This window comes from Cololabis saira, chromosome 8 (genome assembly GCF_033807715.1).
Source record: "Cololabis saira isolate AMF1-May2022 chromosome 8, fColSai1.1, whole genome shotgun sequence".
Taxonomy (NCBI): domain Eukaryota; kingdom Metazoa; phylum Chordata; class Actinopteri; order Beloniformes; family Belonidae; genus Cololabis; species Cololabis saira.
Genome location: NC_084594.1, coordinates 33,708,946 through 33,729,708, shown reverse-complemented (window position 1 = coordinate 33,729,708; position 20,763 = coordinate 33,708,946). Strand labels below are relative to the sequence as shown.

Here is a 20,763-nt window from a genome sequence, read left to right as displayed (position 1 = left end):
CACTGTTATTCTGTAAGATTTGCTGTTCTGCAGGATAATTCAAATCATAATGAGACTGATTTTCTGCTGTTAGTTATCGAATCCCACCGGAAGTAAGGCCCCGGCGGTGGTGCCCCTACGAGAATTATCATTTTTGATAATACAATTTGATAAATAGTCAACTTTATTAATTATTAATAATTCTTTAATAGAATTATCATTAGCCTTGATAACTGGACAGCCAAGCTACCTATGAGTTGCACAACAGCGTCTATTTGTAGTTGGTGGTGGTGGAACGCCAAAATAATTACTTAATGGCGCTTGCTTCTTGGACATTTTGACAAGACGTGTCGGGGTTTGTTCAGTAAAGCTGATCCTTCCATCTCTTCCTGCCCAACCCACCGCCGCAACGAGCATGGAGGGGGAGTAAGGACCATGGATGTATTATATAACTGGATACTGTGCCAAAAATGGCCGCCCATTCATTTCAATGCATTCTGCTCAGCCAGCGCATCCGCCGAAAAAATCTCGGACTTCCTGGTTTACTTCCGTGTACACGGGCCCATAGAGCATGCGCAGTTGAGTCACCTCCCATGATGCTCTGGGCCCTCCCATCATGCCCCGGGGCAATGAGAACGAGTATTAATATAATATGTATTAAAATAATATATTAATTCATGTATATTATTACATGTATAGCATCACATATATGATTAATGTATTAATATAATATAATTACATAATATATATTAATATAAAACATCCGTGGAATGCACGGACACGGCTGTGACGTCATCCGTGACGTCACGCCCAGAAAGAGACTTTTCTTTGACTTTTCTGGCCGTCATAAAACATCTTTGACGGATATAAAGTCCATGACTTAAAAATATAGAATACAAAAATTAGTAATTGCCGGTGATTACAGCTGGAGGTGTCCTGTGAACAGTTTTAGAGGCTTCTCTTTTACTATTGCGGTCTATGGGAAAAAAGCTTTCTGGGCCCCATGGGATTTTTTGTTGCAGTACCGCGGCTGGACACTGGAAAAAGTCGGCGTGCCTGCTGAGCGCGAGACTGGGGGGCTGGTAAGGACGCGCTGTGATGGGGGGGGTTAAGACTGTTAAGTTAAAAGTTGTTGTGAAATGTTTTTTATAATAATATCCTGTGTGTGAATAAAAAATCTATAAAGATATTGTTAAAAAAAGAAAATGCTTATAGAGATTTTTTTTAATCCATTTTAAACCAAAAGACTGGCAAAGTGCTAATGTACAGGACTGTCTCAGAAAATTAGAATATTTAGATTTTCTGTAATGCAATTAGAAAAACAAAAATGTCATACATTCTGGATTCATTACAAATCAACTGAAATATTGTAAGCCTTTTATTATTTTAATATTGCTGATCATGGCTTACAGCTTAAGAAAACTAAAATATCCTATCTCAAAAAATTAGAATATTCTGGGAATCTTGATCTTAAACTGTAAACCATAATCAGCAATATTAAAATAATAAAAGGCTTGCAATATTTCAGTTGATTTGTAATGAATCCAGAATGTATGACATTTTTGTTTTTTTAATTGCATTACAGAAAATAAAGAACTTTATCACAATATTCAAATTTTCTGAGACAGTCCTGTATATAAAAATCTATGTAAAGCAAGCACTACAAAGCAAATCACTCACTCTTAATCTGTGAATCAATCCCACAGGTGTGACTTGTGACATTTGTACTATGTTTAGAATCAAAAAGAAAAAAAATGCCTGAAAACTTTTCCTTAATAAAAATAAAAGTGCATTTGCCACAAACAAACAGCCACAGCATTCTGTGGTATTGCAGTGTCTATTTGAAGTTCCAACTATGGGAGGTTTATGACAATTAGAGTTTATACAAACTCAGGAAAGTCACCATCTCAACACCGTCTCCTGAGAGGCTTGCTCTCTTCTCAGAACAGATATTCCCGCAGCAGAGAAGATTCCCTTGGATGGGGTGGATGTTGCACAAAAGACATCTTGCCAGCTTTAAGACTTTTCGGAAACGTCCCTCATGTTCTGGGTCTCTGGAAAGCGCCTAGAAACAGCTTCTGTTGTAATTGACGCTATACAAATAAAATTTAATTGAATTGAATTATTTTGTGGAAAAACATACATGGTACTTGTTTTTTTAGAGGACTGCATTAATTTGATTAGGAAAAAACACAAAATTCGTCAGACAAAAGAGTAAAAGCACTAATTTTACGCCAGGAATTAAAACAGTGCAAAACAGAGTATGGTAATGGTCCCATGGTGTAATGGTTAGCACTCTGGACTTTGAATCCAGTGATCCGAGTTCAAATCTCGGTGGGACCTCATTCTATTGGGTTAAAATACCGTCATCGCAAAATTTTTATTACCGTAACTTGGATTAAACAGGAAATTTACAAAGGGGAAATGCAGATCAATGGTTTGGGGAGTGGTAGACTAGTGGTTACAGATGTGGGCTTGTTCCTGAAAGGACCTAGGTTCAACTCCCCTTTGAATGGCTTTTGGCCCCTGAGCATTAATCTTAATTGCTCCCCAAGTGCTGGAAAAACGGCACTCCTGGTCTAACTAGAGATACAGAGGACACATTTTTTTGTATCCTGAAGTAACGCATCTGAAGTGATTGGTGCCCAGATTCCCATAATTGTATCTTATTTCAGCATTTAAAGGGTGTGTTTTTTCACCACCCCTGTGGCCTCTACAAACTGTTATTTCAGTGTGTTGAAAAGCAGATGTTTGACCTGACAAGTCTCTTGTGATATCTGTCAACAGCTGTCGCCAATCTCTGTGTGTGTGTGTGTGTGTGTGTGTGTGTGTGTGTGTGTGTGTGTGTGTGTGTGTGTGTGTGTGTGTGTTTAAAATTGCCCTGCAAATGTTTAGGAACAATCTCTTGAAGCCTACACTTTGACACATAACTGAACAAAATATAATATCTAAACAGACACAGACGGGGAGAGAGGCAGGGAAACGTATGTTTGTTCACATATGTATTTATGTTCATTGGCTCCTACCATTAGCTTTTGATAGCTTCTCCAGGAGACCAATTCACATGTGTGTGTGTGTGAATAAATCAAATCAAATCAAAATCAAACAAGTGGAAAAATCGGTGATGCATTTGATTTTAATTCTGCTCTGCTCAGAACTAGTTTAATCTGGTGTGGGATTTCCTGGCTATGATTTGTTTGGGTCAGGCCTACAGACAAATAATCAGGTTGGTCAGCACAGCACAGCAAAGAAAGAAAAACAGATAAGATTATTTGCATTAAAAGAAAATTCTAGAGAGTTATGACTACGTATCAGCGCATGGAGGGATATTCCTGAACAAACCCTCTACACGCACAAAGTTCAAATTACCTCATTTTATCTGTAGAGTCCCATCTACATTATAACTTTAGTAAAATTACATTTTTTGGACTAGTCAAAGACTTACTGTAAAATAACATTTTTTTCTGACGTCACTACTTGCCCTTTCAGAGAACAGTAATGGCTTTGATGCTGCAGACGTATTGGCAATACATCGCTGGATCAGCTGGGGACTGGAATGGACCAATTTTCATCCTGATCAGTAACTGGCAGGTCAACTTCACTTTATTAATGATTTCATTAGGGTCCGTTTTATGCCTGCTCAATATGAACGGGGGTTCATTCAATATGAAAGCAAGGCACACAATGCCCGGGAAGCCAACTGGAACACACCCACCTCATGTCAATCAGTGGTTCTAGTGTTAGAGTGGCCGAGCGGTTTAAGGCACTGGCTTTAGGCTCCACTCTCAGAAGAGGCATGAGTTCAAACCCACCACTGCCAATATCAAACCTTTGAAAGACTGTAGTTTACACTAGATAGTAAACATTGTTTTTTTTAGGAGTGGTAGCCTAGTGGTTACAGAGGAGGGTTGGGGTCTGGAGGACCCAGGTTCAATCCCCTGGATTGCAACCACTTTGGGCCCCTGAGCAAGGCCCTTAACTTCCTCCCTGGGCCCTGTGCAAATGGCAGACCAATGCTCCTAGTTTGACTAGAGATGGGTTAAATGCAGATAATTAATATCCCCAATTTGGGATTACTAGGGGAAAATGTATTTATTAATTGATTATTATTCATTCACCTGACGTATCAGACGGATGCAAAATCTAGTTATGGAGACTAAAATTTTGAACCAGGCTGTAAATATGCATATCTCTGACTCTGATGCAAAGTTGAGCATTTTGACATGGAATTTAAAGAGGCGAATGCATATAAAACAATACATTTTATATAAATTCACCTGATGAACAAAAAAATGAATTGCTAAAACCAAGCTGCTGAAGGGGCTTCAGAGGTTCATCAACCCTGGAGAGAAACTACAGTTCACTCTGGCCCCAGTCACTGAACACACGCAAGTTATAAAGTCCTGTTTTATGACCGAATGTTAAAATATAATAAGAACAAATCATACATGGTAGCAAGTGACTATATAACTACTATATAACTACAATTTCTACTACTAATTTTAAAATGTCAACAAAAACAATAATATAATTAGTTTGAAAAATTGGGTAATTGAAGTTCTTAAGAAAATCACAACCGGCAAAAATTAGTATCGGCATATCATACATGTAAAAAAAAAAAAGTATCTGAAATCGAAATCTGCCAAGTAATTCTTTAAAATATACATACAGTTTTAACTCAAAATTGTTCCGATTCATGGGATTTTGCTTCCTATTGAAAGCTTAGGATTGTTACTAACTAGTAAAAGGTGAAGAGTATCCCTTAAAACAACGACAAGCATTCCCTTTTAAGGTTTCTTAAAGGCTACATATTTTGCCCTGTTTTTCGAAAGTTCAATTCAAAACAGGAATACAGAACAACAGCACCGTTGTCCAAATCAGCTAGTTTTAGTGGGTCGGGGTCAAACCTCTCATACGATATTCCCTTTTTGTTTTATCACTGTCACCCCTCTGTACAACCTACTCTGGACCACAACCATTTAGAATGATGTGAAGCTTGATAGGAGGAATTAAGGGGAAGCCTGATCCTGCAGCTCACTGGGTGACGGTTTCATTCAAGCCTCAAGCAAAGGGACAGAATTGTGTTATATTGACATTTTTTTTAGTGTACAATAAATCATGTACCAATAGCCATAGAGGGCCATAGGGTTTTTTATCATAATATTATGTCTATAAGATTACTCTCATGATCTGTGTCATATTGACCAACAGTCAAAATATAATTTCTTTATTTATTCATTTTACTGGCGTTTTTTATTTTAAGACGGTATTACGGGATATACACTTACAGGATGAGGAGTTTAAATGTATTCCTTAAGATTTATGATAACCAAAGGAGACAACCTGTGACCCTGCACAGGATTCGTCGTTAATATGTTAAGTTTTATTAGGGCCTGAGCACTTACAGTGCGAAGGCCCTATTGTATCTGTAGGAATTTTTTCTTTTCTTTCTTTTTCTTTCTTATGACGAAAGGAGGGCCTTTTTGCCCCCCTAAACGTGCCCAAAAAGTCACCAAATTTTGCACGCAAGTCAGGCCTGGTGAAAAATTTTATATTTAATGGTTTGCATTACAGTTTTTCTCAGTCGCTTTGGTGCTATTCTCAGATCAGAATGAAAGTTCTCATAACTATTAGTTCAACCTCCACAACATGTAGTCCTTTGTCCACATCATAGTAGCAGTTTCTCCTTCCTCTGAACAAATTGCAAATGCTTTTGGACATGTATCAGTTGCTCTCATACAATTCTCTACTGTTTTACAACATTATCATTTGTTTATGTCATGTCAGTCAAAATGAACTATACTTATGGACGCTGAATAGTCATTTCCTAAAAAACTAATAGTCCTCATTTCATTGCTTTAGTCATTACATACAAAATTGTTGAACAAGTTATCAAATTGTGTCAAGCTAATTTACTGTAATACCTTTCTTTATCATTTTTTCCTGGAAATCTCTCTAAATTGAACAATTGCTCTCAGGTGAACTTCAGTTTTCACTCATGAGGAGGTGTGTGAAGCATTTAGTTGCAACCACTGACATCCCAGGCCAACGCGGAGGAAATATCACAATGTGTGCAGCCATCTCGGAGAATGGAGTCCTCACCCATATCCCACGCATTGGTCCATATGATACACAACACCTGCTCCCTTTTTTAGACTCTCTTTACAGGGATATAATCCCCGAGAATGAGAGGGGTGGAGGCCAACAGAGCAATTATGTGGTTGTATGGGATAATGTCCGTTTTCACCTTTCACCTCTGGTCAGGCAGTGGTTTGCTGCACATGATGACAGGATGCTGGTCGAGTATCTCCCTCCCTACTCCCCATTCCTTAATCCGATTGAGGAGTTTTTTTCAGCTTGGAGGTGGAAGGTTTATGACCGGCGTCCACATACACAAATGGCCCTGCTAGCAGCCATGGATGCAGCATGTGACGACATCACAGCAGATTCATGCAGAGGGTGGATTCGCCACTCCAGAAGATACTTTCCTCATTGCATTGCAAGGGATGATATCCGTTGTGATGTAGATGAAAATATGTGGCCAGACAGACAGGAACGTCTGGATGTGCCAGAATGATTTACTGTACCTATGTTCAGTTAGAATATGTACTGCTATAGTGTATTGTTCACATTTGTGCACAGCTTTACCAAAAAGGTGTTTCTTATGTTTGTTCTACAGTAAATTAGTGACTGTAGTGTATTTTTCTTTTGCACAATGCTGTAGAATTGCAAAGAGCATACAGTAAAAATGTGAAACATACATATTCAGTGTCTTGTACTCAGTTACTCCCCTAACTACAGCAATGTGTAACTTTACTGTAGTTTTCAAATGGCTGTACAAGTAGTGTATAGTTCTGCCTTGAGCATTTTCAGGTAGTGTCACCAAGTCCTGACCTTTTTTTTTACATTAGAAAACTCTTAGAGAATATAGTGTCCTAATGAAAACATGACAAAGCCATTTGACTATCATGCTCATAAACGATGGTGACAGGACTTCTCATTTTGACGACACTGGCAGTTTCATTGACATGAGTACTTGCTTTTGAGGGATAGACAATCCATTTTGAGCAAGTGACGCGCTTTTGCAGGTCATCCACTAGGTTTTGCAGTTTGTGATAATTGTTCTGAGAAATGCACTAAGTGTTGTGCAAATGTTAAGAGTGATCTGAGAATAGCACCAAAGCGACTGAGAAAAACTGTAATGGGCGTGGCAAAATGGCTCAACAGCGCCCCCTAGAAAACTTTGTGCTTCAAGCCCCACAATACGGTTTGACGTACATGCACGAAAATCGGTACACACCTGTATCATGGCAAAACTTAAAGAAAAGTCTCTTGGCGCCATGGCCGAAACCGAACAGGAAGTCTGCTATTTTGAATAAATTGTGTAATTTTGGCGCAATTTATGGCATTCCTTCGGCAATTAATACGTCCCGAACCTTAATGTGCACCCAGGTGTGTTATACATCAAAATGTGCGTCTCCATCCTGCGACACCACGCATTACTTTTCTCTTTCAAAAGCGTTACCGTGGCGACGCTAGACGCCAAAAAGCGTGCCCACCCTTCATTTGATTGGTTCAGACAGAAAAAACTTTGTGCCTCAAGCCCCACAATACGGTTTGACGTACATGAACGAAAATCGGTACACACCTGTATCATGTCGCAACTTAAAGAAAAGTCTCTTGGCGCCATGGCCGAAACCGAACAGGAAGTCGGCCATTTTGAACATTCTGAATTAATCGCATAATTTTGGAGCAATTTATGCCATTCCTTCGAGAATTAATACGGCCCGAACCGTATCGTGAACCCAGATGTGTTATACATCAAAATATGCGACTTCATCCTGTGACTACGCGCATTACTTTTCTCTTTCAAAAGTGTTACCGTGGCGATACTATACGCCAAAACGTGCGCCCCCCCTTCATCTCATTGGTGCATATTTGATAGTTCCCCAAAAGTCACCAAATTTCGCATGCAAGCCAGGCCTGGCGATAAATTTGATATTTCATGGTTTGCATTAATGGGCGTGGCCTAACGGCTCAACAGCGCCCCCTAAAATACTTTTCTCTGCCATAACTTTTGAATGGTTTGACATAAAGAGTCGTGGGTCATGTCATCGGACTCGGTATTGAGTCCTTGACCATAATTGGTGAAAATTAGCCCAGCCCCTTCTTCTGATTGGTTGTCCCTATTTTCTGCTATAACTTTTGACTGATTTGACATAGGAAGTCGTGGGTGGTGTCATGTCTGATATGCTTATGGGGGACGGTGGCCATGAGTGCGAGGGCCCGTTCATCGCTGCTTGCAGCTTTAATTGTTATTTGATATTCTATCATTTATTAGTCAAAAAGTTTTAGATTTATATTGGTAAGTGTAAACGCCTGCACCTAAATATATTCAGTTAAGAGTGAAAATAATCGGAGAAAAGTGGAAAAATATAAATAAGCTTAAACTAGCTTTAATCTTTTTTTAGTTCATATACGTGAAAAAAATAGTTCTAACATTAAAAATGTCCTTTGAAAGAGGATTTACATTTTGAAAACAAAACAGCTGAAATCATTAAAAAGTCAGCTGGCAGCAGTTTTGAAGGCGGTTTCATCTCACAGTGCACTAAAATGAATTCACATAAGCTAGAGCAGATGTTGACAGCCGTTGTTTGTGGAAGTGACAAAGTGCACAATTTTATTTTAGAGCAATGTGAATTTTAAGAGGTTAGTCCAGCAGTGTAATCATTCAGAAGTGCAAACACTTCAACAGACATCAAATATGCTGCTAAAGCTGGCAGGAATAACTGTCAATCTGGTGTGTACAGAAACAAAAAAAAATCTCTGTACACCCTGAGGAAAGGAAAAAGTGCTGCACACTGACAGTTTGAGGAATACGTTGTGGATCAGAGTGTCCAACATGAATCTTGGGTAAGAGGAAGACCACTACTCATGAATGAAACTCAGGACGAAAGCTTGGATTCAGGCTGATGACTCACAAATACTAATATTATACTTGTACTGTATTGCACTGTGTGACATGGTTCAGCAGCCTGGCAATATATATCCTATACATCATGTGCTCCAGCAACTGCACAATTCCCCCCTTCTTTTTGCCTCTTTCTGTCTCTTCCTCAAACACACATGCATAAGCATGAAGACAAAAGCAGTGAAGAGTTTGGGCACATCTCAAAGGACAGCTTCTGCATGAGTTGGTCAACGGTGGAGAGGAGGGGACCTTACAGCTGTTTGGAGCAGAAGACGCCAGCAACTGACAACTTGCCAAGCAGACCAAGAGCCTGTACAGCACTGTGTGTAGACACACACACACACACACACACACACACACACACACACACACACACACACACACACACACACACACACACACACACACACACACATGCACGCGCACATGCACATGCACACACAAAGTGCATGCATGTTGTAGGGGCACACCACTGACAAAATGGATTCCCTATCCCCATATTATAATGCAAATCTTCACAACTACATTCCTGAATCAATCTTAACCTGATTCTGACCCTAAATCAGTCCTTTTAACTAGTGAGGATCAGCAATTTCAATTCCAATTCTCTTCAATTCTAATTAAACAGTTATAATCTGCTTTTTTTATTTGCTTTTTTTAGATAGATAGATAGATAGATAGATAGATAGATAGATAGATAGATAGATAGATAGATAGATAGATAGATAGATAGATAGATAGATAGATAGATAGATAGATAGATAGATAGATAGATAGATAGATAGATAGATAGATAGATAGATAGATATTATATAATTTTTCTCAAAAATCAGCAGTGCCCTCTATAATACAAGGCGCCTTATGTATGAATTTGTGTTGTGCTTACTGACCTTGAACCGATTTTATGTGATACACAGCTCTCAAAAATCTGTCAAATTGTTTCAGCGCAACTTTGGTAAGTGATGGGAGTGGATTCATGGAAGATTAAAATGTGAGTGTATTTTTCTGTATCAGTTACAACTGAACGATATTCTGAGTTATTGTGAATGAGTCGAATAAAGTTCAACTTACCAGAGTGTTTTGTTTCGCTTTATACAGTATATGTTGTATCATGCACCTTGTAACCCGGTGCGCCTAATGGTCCGCAAAATACGGTAATCCCTTTGGGGGGTTCCCTGAGGGCAATTGAAATTACCCATGTAGCCTTGTTATCAACACAGAGCGTGTGATATAACCAAACACGGATTGTGACAGGTAATGCCAGGTACATCTTTGTTAAAAAAATGTTTTTATAGGCGGTTTTCTGTCATACTGCAAGCTCCATTGATAGAGAGGTTTCCATTACCCTGGGGAGTCCCATGGTACTGTATCAAGGTTGCCTTGTTACAGTACCATGGGACACCCAGTTCTCTGTGTGTTTCAGTATTTCTGCCATTAGCACCTAAATCGATGCCAGGCATGTCGGGCACTGACAGTCCATATGATGGGCCAAATATGTTACTGACATTCAAAAAAGTATTGCATCCATTCATTTCAGTATTTATATTGTTCTTGCAGTATTGCTATTGCATATGTAGGCATTTCAATGAATATGCATTTTTTATATATTCTGCAGCCCAACTATAGGCTCCTCCTATTGTCCGTCTTACATTACAACGGGACACCAGGTAAACCATGAGCTGAAGCCAGAGATGTAAACCTGGGGCATGTGGGGGCAAATAGCCCAACTGCATCATTCTAACTCAAACATATGGCAGAAAAAGCGGGGTCATTTTGAAACCGACCACAGCAACATAGATGCCTTCCCTCTCTTCTCACTAAACATCACGGCAGAATGTGGGCATCCATTCGAACTTGTTTGCAGGTCTGTGACCCTGCAGGGTAGGTAAGAGACAGGGAAAGTTTTACTCTTCTGAGAAGATAGAAGATGAGAAAAAAAAAAGTGCAGCAAGAAAAGGTCACCTCAACAGTGCCAGAACTGTGGAAAAGAGAGGGTGTGTGTGGGAGATGGTGTGATGCTCACATAACAACAGCCTCTCTTCACAAGCACACACATACGCAGAAGAGGCACGGCGAGAAAGTCGCATAAGGAGACGTGATAGAGTGTTATCTGCATTATACAGATAGTGATTTGGATCATCTGCTTGTTCTTTGGCTCCATCTCACAAACATCCTTGTGGTCACATAGGCTACAAACACTCAAAGTGGAAGCCCCTCTCAAATACATGTGTTCTTCCCACATAAAATTGTGTTATATCTAACCGCTCCTTTTGATTGTAAAAAAAAAACCAAACTGTTTTTCTCAGGTTCTCTGCATTTTCAAACCTGAGAAGGACTCACACTCACAAACATTCACACACTACCTCAGCATAAGAGGAATAATAATCCTTGTGGTGACAGCATTTCATCTAAACTCACATCAAAGAAATTCACTTATTTTTTAAATGTTTTTTTTTAGCATGGGGCTTTTCTCCTGCACAATAAACACAGGCAGAACCGGTAGTAAAGCTTTGATTCAGTCAGAGAAAGGGCACCCAGTTATTATTGGGGATTCCTGTAATATGATTTAACTTCGGTAGAGTTTTTTTATTTTATTTTATTTCATTTATTTATTTATTTTTAGGTTTGCGCAAAAACTGCCACGTTTGGCGCAGGGACCTATAATGAAAAAAGCCACACTACGGTTTGCGACAGCGTGTAATTTCCACGGAGCCATAGATTCTTACATAAACTTAAGCCATTTAGTCACGGAGAGACGGATCACATGGAAGACGCTTCAGGAAGGTCTGGATCTGGACCAAAGAAAGCAGAACCCAACAGATACGCTCAAATCTCTTCAGATGCGAGAGTTTGTTTGGAAAGAGCGGACGCTTAATTTGCTGAAAATCCCTTTTAACTGCAGACACCTACATCAGCGTATATAATTCCTAATTGCACAATTAAGTTTGCGCATGCAAAACAATGAAGTTCCAACTCACCCATTCCAAAACACGGATAAATCCTAAAGGCAATTTGAGCACTTGAAATGTCCCCGCAGAAGCAAGCTGGAACAAGACAAAGGAAGAAGAAAAAAAAAACATTTTTCTAGACGTAACCAATTAATGACACAAATTAGCGGCAATTAGTGTAAAAGTCATTCCCCTGACAAAATGATCTTTCTCCTCCTATTTTCTTTCCGTGTACCTGGTTGGCGGTTTCCATGTCAGCAGCAAGACTGTTGTCTATTTGTTTGAGCAGATGTGGAAAGACTCAAACCGCGAGCCAAGACACCGATGTGTGTCTCTCTCTGGTTCCGACAACAGCCGGAGAAACCCGAGCCATCCTCCTTTATTTATATATTTATTTCAGAGGTACAACAGTAGTTAGGGATGAGCAGGGATTTTTTTTATATATATATATATATATATATATATATATATATATATATATATATATATATATATATATATATATATATATATATATATATATATAAATAATAATACTAATAATTATAATAATTATTATTATTATTATTATTATTATTAATGACATCTGTATGTATGCTTTAGACCAGAAGAAACACTGTGCTGCACTGTTTATTGATTTAACCAAGGCTTTTGATTGTGTTAACGTTGGATTACTGCTTAAAAAACTCAAAGATATTGGCTTTTCTGCCCCAGCTGTTCACTGGTTCAGGAATTATCTTACAGACAGGACCCAATGTGTAGCTACAGATGGACACCAGTCAGACTTTATGACAATTTCCAATGGGGTCCCTCAAGGTTCTGTTTTGGCTCCTGTCCTATTTACAGTTTTTATTAATGACATCGGGAGAAATCTGAACAGTGCAAAAATCCATCTTTACACAGATGACACAGTTATTCATTCAATCGTCCCCTCTCTTTTCCCAAGCCATCAATGTTCTCCAGTCTGCTTTTGAACAGCTCCAGACATCACTGACTGAACTAAAGTTGGTCCTTAATGCCAAAAAGACCAAATGTATTACTTTCACCAGAACCCGTTCAACCAACATCATCCATCCTGGAATACAAACTACAGGAGGAGAAACTATTGAAAGAGTACCATCATATAAATATCTGGGTATCGGGTTGGATGACAAACTGTCATTTTCAGTTTTCTAAAGAAACTGAGGGCTTCGCTGGAGTTTTATTATAGAAACAAAACCTGTTTTAAAATTGTTGCCAAGAAAAAACTGGTACAGGCAACTTTTTTAAGCACTCTGGACTACGGGGACATTATTTATATGCATGCTGCCTCCTCAACAATTCATTGCCTTGACACAGTATATCACAGTGCTTCACGTTTTATTACCAACTCAGCGTTTAGGACACGTCACTGTGTTCTCTATTCTCTGGTCTCCTGGCCCTCACTGACCCTGAGGAGACAACACCATTGGATTATTTTTATTTACAAAGCCATCCTGAAAAAACTCCCCTCATATCTGTCCAACATGTTGTCTCCAGCTCACAGTGTGTACAGCTCCCGCTCTTCCACAGAAACAGAAAGTAACAGAAATGTGCACCTGCTATTTTTAATGTAAGGTATTGTAATGTTGTTTGCACTGTGTTGTTGTTGTTGTTAAATTGATTTTATTGTTGTTGCACCAGTTAAGCCTCTTGGCCAGGTCTCCCTCGCAAAAGAGATTCAATCTCAAGGGATTTTCCTGGTAAAATAAAGGTTAATAAAAAAAAAAAAAAATATATATATATATATATATATATATATATATATATATATATATATATATATATATATATATATATATATATATATATATATATATATATATATATATATATATATATATATATCATATCATGAAAGTTTGATGTCTGATTTAGTTATCATTTGGTTTTGTCAGTTTTTAAGGTTTATGTAGAGTCTATTACAATACCGGTTGTCTCTGGTGCTTTCCGGAGACACAGCACTTTTCAGTGACTTTTGAGTTTTTCTCTCTTTCTTTAAAGGGTACCTACATATTGATGCTGCAGCTTTAGAGTTGCTGATGAGTAAATTCTTGTACTTTGGGCAGATTCATGGAAAGATTGTCCTCCCTCTGCCCAGACGTTAAGCCAAAGTGAGCCAAATGTTCTGGTCTCAGCCATATTCAGATATTCAGGCTAAAGTGGGATACATTTTCATCACATAAATCATTAGGGGAAAAAAAAGGTGAAGAACAAAAAAAAGAAGAAAATAAAAACCCCTGTTCTGTGATAATAACAGTCCAGCTCGTTCCCTCTCAAAGGTTGGAGAGGTTGTTGAGAAGCAGGAGACTCACAAGAAGAAGTCACATTATGTGCACCCCTGTAAATGTGAGTCAGTGTTTAGGGACTAACACTTTACAGTCTGGGACAACCAGGAACAAAGTGGAGCATCATTCATGCATGTTCTTTGCGGGTCCCTTTTCGGAATGATCTTTAGTAGATAGCCTTTTATATACAAGTCCACAAAGAGCTGGAGCAGATCGTCATCTTGTGAGCTGGCCAAGGAAAAAGCAAAAAGAGTGCAAGCAAACGTTTCCCTGCAAGCAAGAAGAGAGCAGAGGGGGCTTCCCTAAGTCTGCTCCACTAGTGACAATTCCTTTAGAGCCAACTGCTTACTGCTCTGACAGCATGGCTAATTGTACAACATCTCTCCTACAGTATATATCGTCCTCACGTCACACACGCACGCACGCACGCACGCACGCACGCACGCACGCACGCACGCACGCACGCACGCACGCACGCACACACACACACACACACACACACACACACATATACACACATTCACTGCCTTCAGGGCTCCATCGTCACATTAAGAAATCATTGTATCTGATTGGCTAATATTTTTCACTACAGGATATCAAAATGATCTGAAGAAGTGGAATGAGGTCTCTCATGTGTGGATCTGTTTAAGTTAATGAGCTGAGGCCTGCCCACGAGCATTTGTGGAGCCTCCGGGTATTTCTTCTCAGTGAACAGCAGGAAAACATGAAAACGTACTTTGGACAGAAAATATAAACAAGATAACTGTTCCTCCATCAACACAATATGGTATATAATAATAATAATAATAATAATAATAATAATAATAATAATAATAATAATAATAATAATAATAATAATAATAATAATAATAATAATAATAATAATAATAATAATAATAACAATAATAATAACAATACATTTTAATTTTATGCAACTTCACATTTTCATTTGTAAGAAGACGGTTGTGTCATTTCTTGCTTTAAAAGTTAAATAGTCTTCTTTAAAAGGACACTGCGCTGCAGGAAATATGTAAATGTCAGTTTCCATGTGTAAATCTTAGCTTGGCATATCACACTGACATAAAATGATTGTGTCCAAAAGGTAACTATATTCATTGACATCTCTCAGATCAATCAATTAAAAAGAAAAGTAAAGAAAAAAAATCCCTCTAAACTACTCTTTCTAATTATAACTCTGATCTAACACTTTGTGCTGCCAGCCATGATTTTGGTTCCTTAAGCTCTACTGTCAGCACACTCATGTGAAGAGCTGCTGCCATGTCTTGAAACATGCTGGGGCAGATGAATCTGCAAATAGACTCAAATCACCCGAGGGGATTCCAGATGTGACCAATCATCTCTCAATTCCCTCATACTGTGCTGTTTGGAACAGTGTTGGGAGCAAAATATAACTGGTAGCAGAAATGCAGATAATCAGTAGCTTATTTAGCTTCAAAAACCTCTCCATTCCTTGTTCAAAACTTTACTGTATGTGCTGCAACAGCCCGGTTTTCTTGCTCAAGGGGGTATAACTGTTCAGCCACACTGACAGGTGTCAAACCGAATCTCAGGAAAGTAGAAGTGCACTGGAGAGCCAGACAGAAAACACACCTGGGTACAGTAGCTAAAGGCCAGTGTTCGTGTATGATGCATGTGTGGAAGAGAGCGAGACCGTGAAGAAGTAGAGCAGCAGATAATAGGCAGGGAAAAAATGACAGGGCATGAATATGCGTGTATGTGGACTGGTGTTGATCCAGGACAGAGAACTTTGAGCAGGTGACCTTAACAATAAAACTCATTTAGATTTCCTCTGGGGAAATCTAAAAAGGTACTTGTCTGAGTCGAAGGGGGACGCAGTAACAACCACAGAGCAGAAATGGCAGCAGAGCACCAGTAGGAACAATTGCCATTCTTCTCCACTTAAGCCTCTTTCATATTGTGACACAGAGGAATTATAGCGCACAGACTAGGTCATCCACTTATTCATCTCATCCAACACAGCAACAAGCCGCAGCTCCACAGCAATTACTGCTTGACTAGAACTGCTGCCAGAACCCATGTGCATCATCGAGTGCTGATACAGTCAACCGCAATTATTAAGTCTCAAGTGAGCTCCATCTTCCAATAATTATAATAATAATTGGCAGAAAAAGAAAAATCCTACTTGACAATTAAACAGTGAGGAAAAGATTTTACTTTTTAAGCTGTGAATCCAGAAAAGATACAAAGATAATTTCTAGACAAAACAGCCAGTGGACATTTGAAAAACAGTAAAATACCAAAGATTTGCCTGAGGCTCAACCTGACTGCTCTGATTTTGCAGGGAAATGTCACAGACAGGCACATTTGGTTGGATTCATGTATTTCACACTCACTTGTTAATTAAAGCTATCCTCATATGCCTGTGACAACACAAAGCAATGAAACATGATTAGATATTGGGACAAAAGACAGGCGTTTGGAAACGTTTCTGCGTAAAATGGCATTAGAGTGGGTCTCATAATCAGGATTAACTTCAGTGTGATCGGGGGATCGAGGAAGCCGCACAGAGAGGAGGTAGGAAGAGAAGAGGCGTTTGGGCAGAGGATTCACCTTCAAAGCCGCTCATCTTGCAGACATAGTTAACATTGGTATAACTTAATGACTTAATGATAATATACATATACATATATATATATATATATATATAAGCCGCATCCGCTCTATTTTTAATAAAATAATTAAAAAAAGATATACAAGCCGCACCTGAATACAAGCCGCATCCGCTCTATTTAAAAAAAAAAGATATGCAAGCCACAGATATTTATTTATATATATTTATTGTTAGATTAGATATTTACTACATGTACAGAATGATTTTGAACTGTAAATGATGTACATGTTTGTACCTAAATATCTAAAATCCTTTTAACACTGCAGCAACTTTGCTGATTAAAACGGGACAGAACAAAGAGAAAATAACCGGTATTTATTTATCTGTTTGAAATCTGCTTCTACCTACTTCTATCTGTCAAAGAAGAAGTAACGTATTCTTCTTTGCATTTATTTTGTCTTAGTTTTGATTCTAATTCCGGTTAGAGCGCCCCGAAACTCCCCCAGCGGGAGAAACATTTTTAAGCCAACCATGCTTTCAAGAGAGAAGAAACCTTGAGCAGGAGCTGGCTCATAAGGCCTCCTGCCAAAGGCCAGCTGGGTAGAGCAATAAAAGAGATGTGAGACAGAACAGGGAGGATTAAGAATAGAGAGAGGAGAGACCAAACGTAATTTCTACAGGACAAAGTATAAGAATTATCTGCTGGAGAACTAAGCGTTATATGTACTTATATTATGACTGATACATGGTTAGTGGGACTCCAGACACGAATATATAAACAGGTAGCAGACACTGAGGTGGTCAGAGGGGGGTACTGCAGGTCAGGATGCAGCTCTGGAAGCTCCGGCCTGCAAACATGCTCAGAAGAGCAGGTTTGAGGAGAAAAGGAGAAGAGAAGAGAAAGAGAAAAGGAATAGAAGAGAAACGGAGGGGGCAGACCAGCACAACAAACTACAAGAAGAATGGAGACAAGTATACTGATGTAATACTTCTAATTAATAACTGTGGATTGACCTGAAGGAAGGAAAGAGAAGAAGAGGAAAGGAGAGAAAAAGGGGTGATGGGCACCGCTCAGCGGCTCATGTTGGAGTCCCCCTGCAGCGTAGGCCTATAGCTGGATATATAGGATGAATCTATGTTTAAGACGAGCTACTCTAGTCTTGTCCTGCAGCTGCAGCTACGACTACTGGCCCTAACACACTACAGTTTACACTAACTAGAAGCTTTACTAAACAGAAATCCCAACAACATGCTCTAACCTGTGCAGTAAAATGCTGTTATGTACATTATCAAAAGCAGCGCTGAGGTCAAGTAAAACCAGTATGGATTATTCATTGGCAATAAGGAGGTCGTTAATGACTCTTGCCAGCACATCGGTGCTATGATGCGTTCTGAAGCCTGACTAAGAAACTTCAAATAAATAATTTCTATATTAGGTGACTGACTAACTAGTTTGTAACTACATTTTTCCTAATTTTATATATAAATGGGAAGTTGGATATTGGTCGATAATTTGCTAAAATGTCTGGGTCAGGAGAGGGTTTTCTGAGTAAAGGTGTAATTACTGCGACTTTAAAAACCTGCAGCACAAATCCTGATTTTAGGGCTAGGTTAATCTGATAATGGTGTACGAATAAGAAAGAAAACATTTTGGCCATTGTTGATGTCCTGTAGCAATCCGTGTTGCAGCAGATCTGAGAAAGCCTCTGACTGAAGAAACCATTGCTGAACCACAGTATCGTGAAGAGGACGCTCAGTGTTGTTCATTATGTTTTTGATCTTATGAAGCATCCCTTCTTTCTACAATCCACTCTAGAGGCACTGGGGCAGAATTTGCATTACTTTCTTCGAAGTCAAAAGTATACATACACAATAAGTGTTTAGTAAAATGACCTTTGACCTGTTTCACTTGGCTCAAATGTTTCGGGTAGCCCTGCACAAGCTCTTTTCTGTGTCATGCTGGAACATTGGCTCATTCCTCCTGACCATAAATGTTGTGAAGGATACGAGCTAACAGATGTTGTCCTGAAGCCACCTCACAGCTAATTTGAAGGTATATTTAGGATCACCATCCAATTTGAAGACCCATCTCCAAGCGTTAACCTTTTGGATGGTGTCTTGAGATATTGCTTGTTGTTTGGTGTACCAGTCCCCTGTGGAACAAAGCTACACAAGGCTGCATCCCCTATACTTCACACTTGTGATGATATTCTGAGGCTGCAAACTTGCATTTTTTTTTCCTTCAACCAAATAGTTCAGTTTTCGTGTCATCAGATAACAGGACATATCTTTAGTAAACAAGACCTTTGTCTCTGAACACCATAACCTGGCGTTATTATGATGGCTTTCTCGCTGTGACCTTTCAGCTCATGTTGGTACGGAACATGCTCTACTGTGTATTGGTGTTTGCACAGATGAAGTGATCTTTAGGCATCTTAGGCTCCATCCACAGGCTCAGCCTCCATTTAACTTAAAATGATGTCACTTAGCCTATCAAGCTACATATAGGTAATATAGGTAATATTATTGGAATGGAATTCTGCAAGATGTTTAAGGTTAAAGTCCACTTAGTGGACTCATAATTCCAACATTTCATTTCAACAAAATTAAATAAAATTATCCTAGCTGGAATAATCTCTTCAATTTTACTGTCTGGCATTTGGGAAATGTTTTTATCTGAATTTAAAAAAAAAAATATATATATATATATAGTATTATTATTAATATTATTGTTTATGCTACTACTAAATACTTTAGGCAAGACAGTGTCATTACACTGCTTTTTTCATCAATCCAAGTAGATACCTATCAACTGTTTAACATGTTTTCTTTTCCATCTTTCTTTAAATCCGACTTCTGTATTTCTATAAATAAAAATGAAGAAAAAGTAATATCACTCATTCTTACAAAATTAACATAAGATCTGTATCAAAAGAGCTCTAATTTAACACCTTCCTTAAGTCAAAGATAGCTCAATAGATAATAATATTGTTGCATTTCCTACGTGCAACATATTTCAATGTTTCATTTATATTCTAGGTAATTATTCCATCTTCTGCTTGCTCACTAAAATAATGAGAGGTGTGTACTGTTCTATTCTGTTCCATATAACAGATTCTGCAAGCAAACGCCTCTAGATTATTCAGAGAAGATACATTCAGGTTAGTGATGTTCTTAAACCCAGTTTTTAAATCGGTACTCCGCACCCACCGCTGTCATCACTCCACAATGAATCTAACGATGCACCGGGTGGTTTCAGTCAGGGAAAAGAAAGATGCGCCGCAACATCTGGAAGAATCCTCAAAATGAGATGACCTTCCTCATGCTGCTGTGGGCCTTCTAACACGGCATTTTAATGATGTATGGCTTAAACTGAATATATTTACCTTTTTTTTTTTTGTGAAACTCTTCTAGTTGACCCCTCAAAATAATTTACGTCTCAATTACCTTGACTGTCGTTGTGCAGCAACAGTATTTTCTATCACAGAAAAGAATCACATTTGATGTGGAACTTGAGATGATTCACACTTTTTACAAGAATAAAAGAGTTATACAAAACATTTAAGGTAAGTGAAAATACATTTTAAAAAAGACCTCTCCAAAGAGTACAATGAAACCATTTGGAGTGCATTCAGGAAAATGTTACATCTTCATATATTAAGCAGAAGACATAAATGACAAAGAGTGGCCTGGACGAAAAACAAGTGAGGAAGCTTGTTTTTTTTTTTTAAATCAAAATCCGCTCCTGCTGAGCCGTGTCTTCACTTTGAAGGGACTGACAAAAATGACTTCTTCACACTCACCCTTGGTTATTTATGGAAAAGCGGGAACATGCGCAAGCTGGCTTGGGTTACATAACCCATCCATGTGGTAAAGGCTCTCCAACCTTTCCATAGCAAAATTAGGTCGTTATCAAAAAACTAAACAAAAATATGAATTAGATTACTGAAGTAATGTGAGAACTTT

At 38.6% G+C, this 20,763-nt stretch overlaps 1 protein-coding gene and 1 non-coding gene across 2 annotated transcripts in view; one reads left to right on the top strand and one right to left on the bottom strand.

Moving 5' to 3' along the window:
• synpra (synaptoporin a) overlaps positions 1-12,227 on the bottom strand; it is a 52,249-nt gene extending 40,022 nt beyond the window's left edge. The window contains exons 1-2 of the mRNA XM_061728674.1: positions 12,134-12,227; positions 11,929-11,994 (exon numbers count right to left, since the gene is read on the bottom strand). Of these exons, the coding sequence (XP_061584658.1) occupies positions 11,929-11,994; positions 12,134-12,151 (84 nt within the window). The 5' untranslated portion in view covers positions 12,152-12,227. The remainder of the gene's footprint in view (positions 1-11,928; positions 11,995-12,133) is intronic.
• On the top strand, positions 2,251-2,322 carry trnaq-uug (transfer RNA glutamine (anticodon UUG)). The gene has a single exon. It is a non-coding gene; the product is annotated as a tRNA-Gln (tRNA).
• Positions 12,228-20,763: the final 8,536 nt, after the last annotated feature.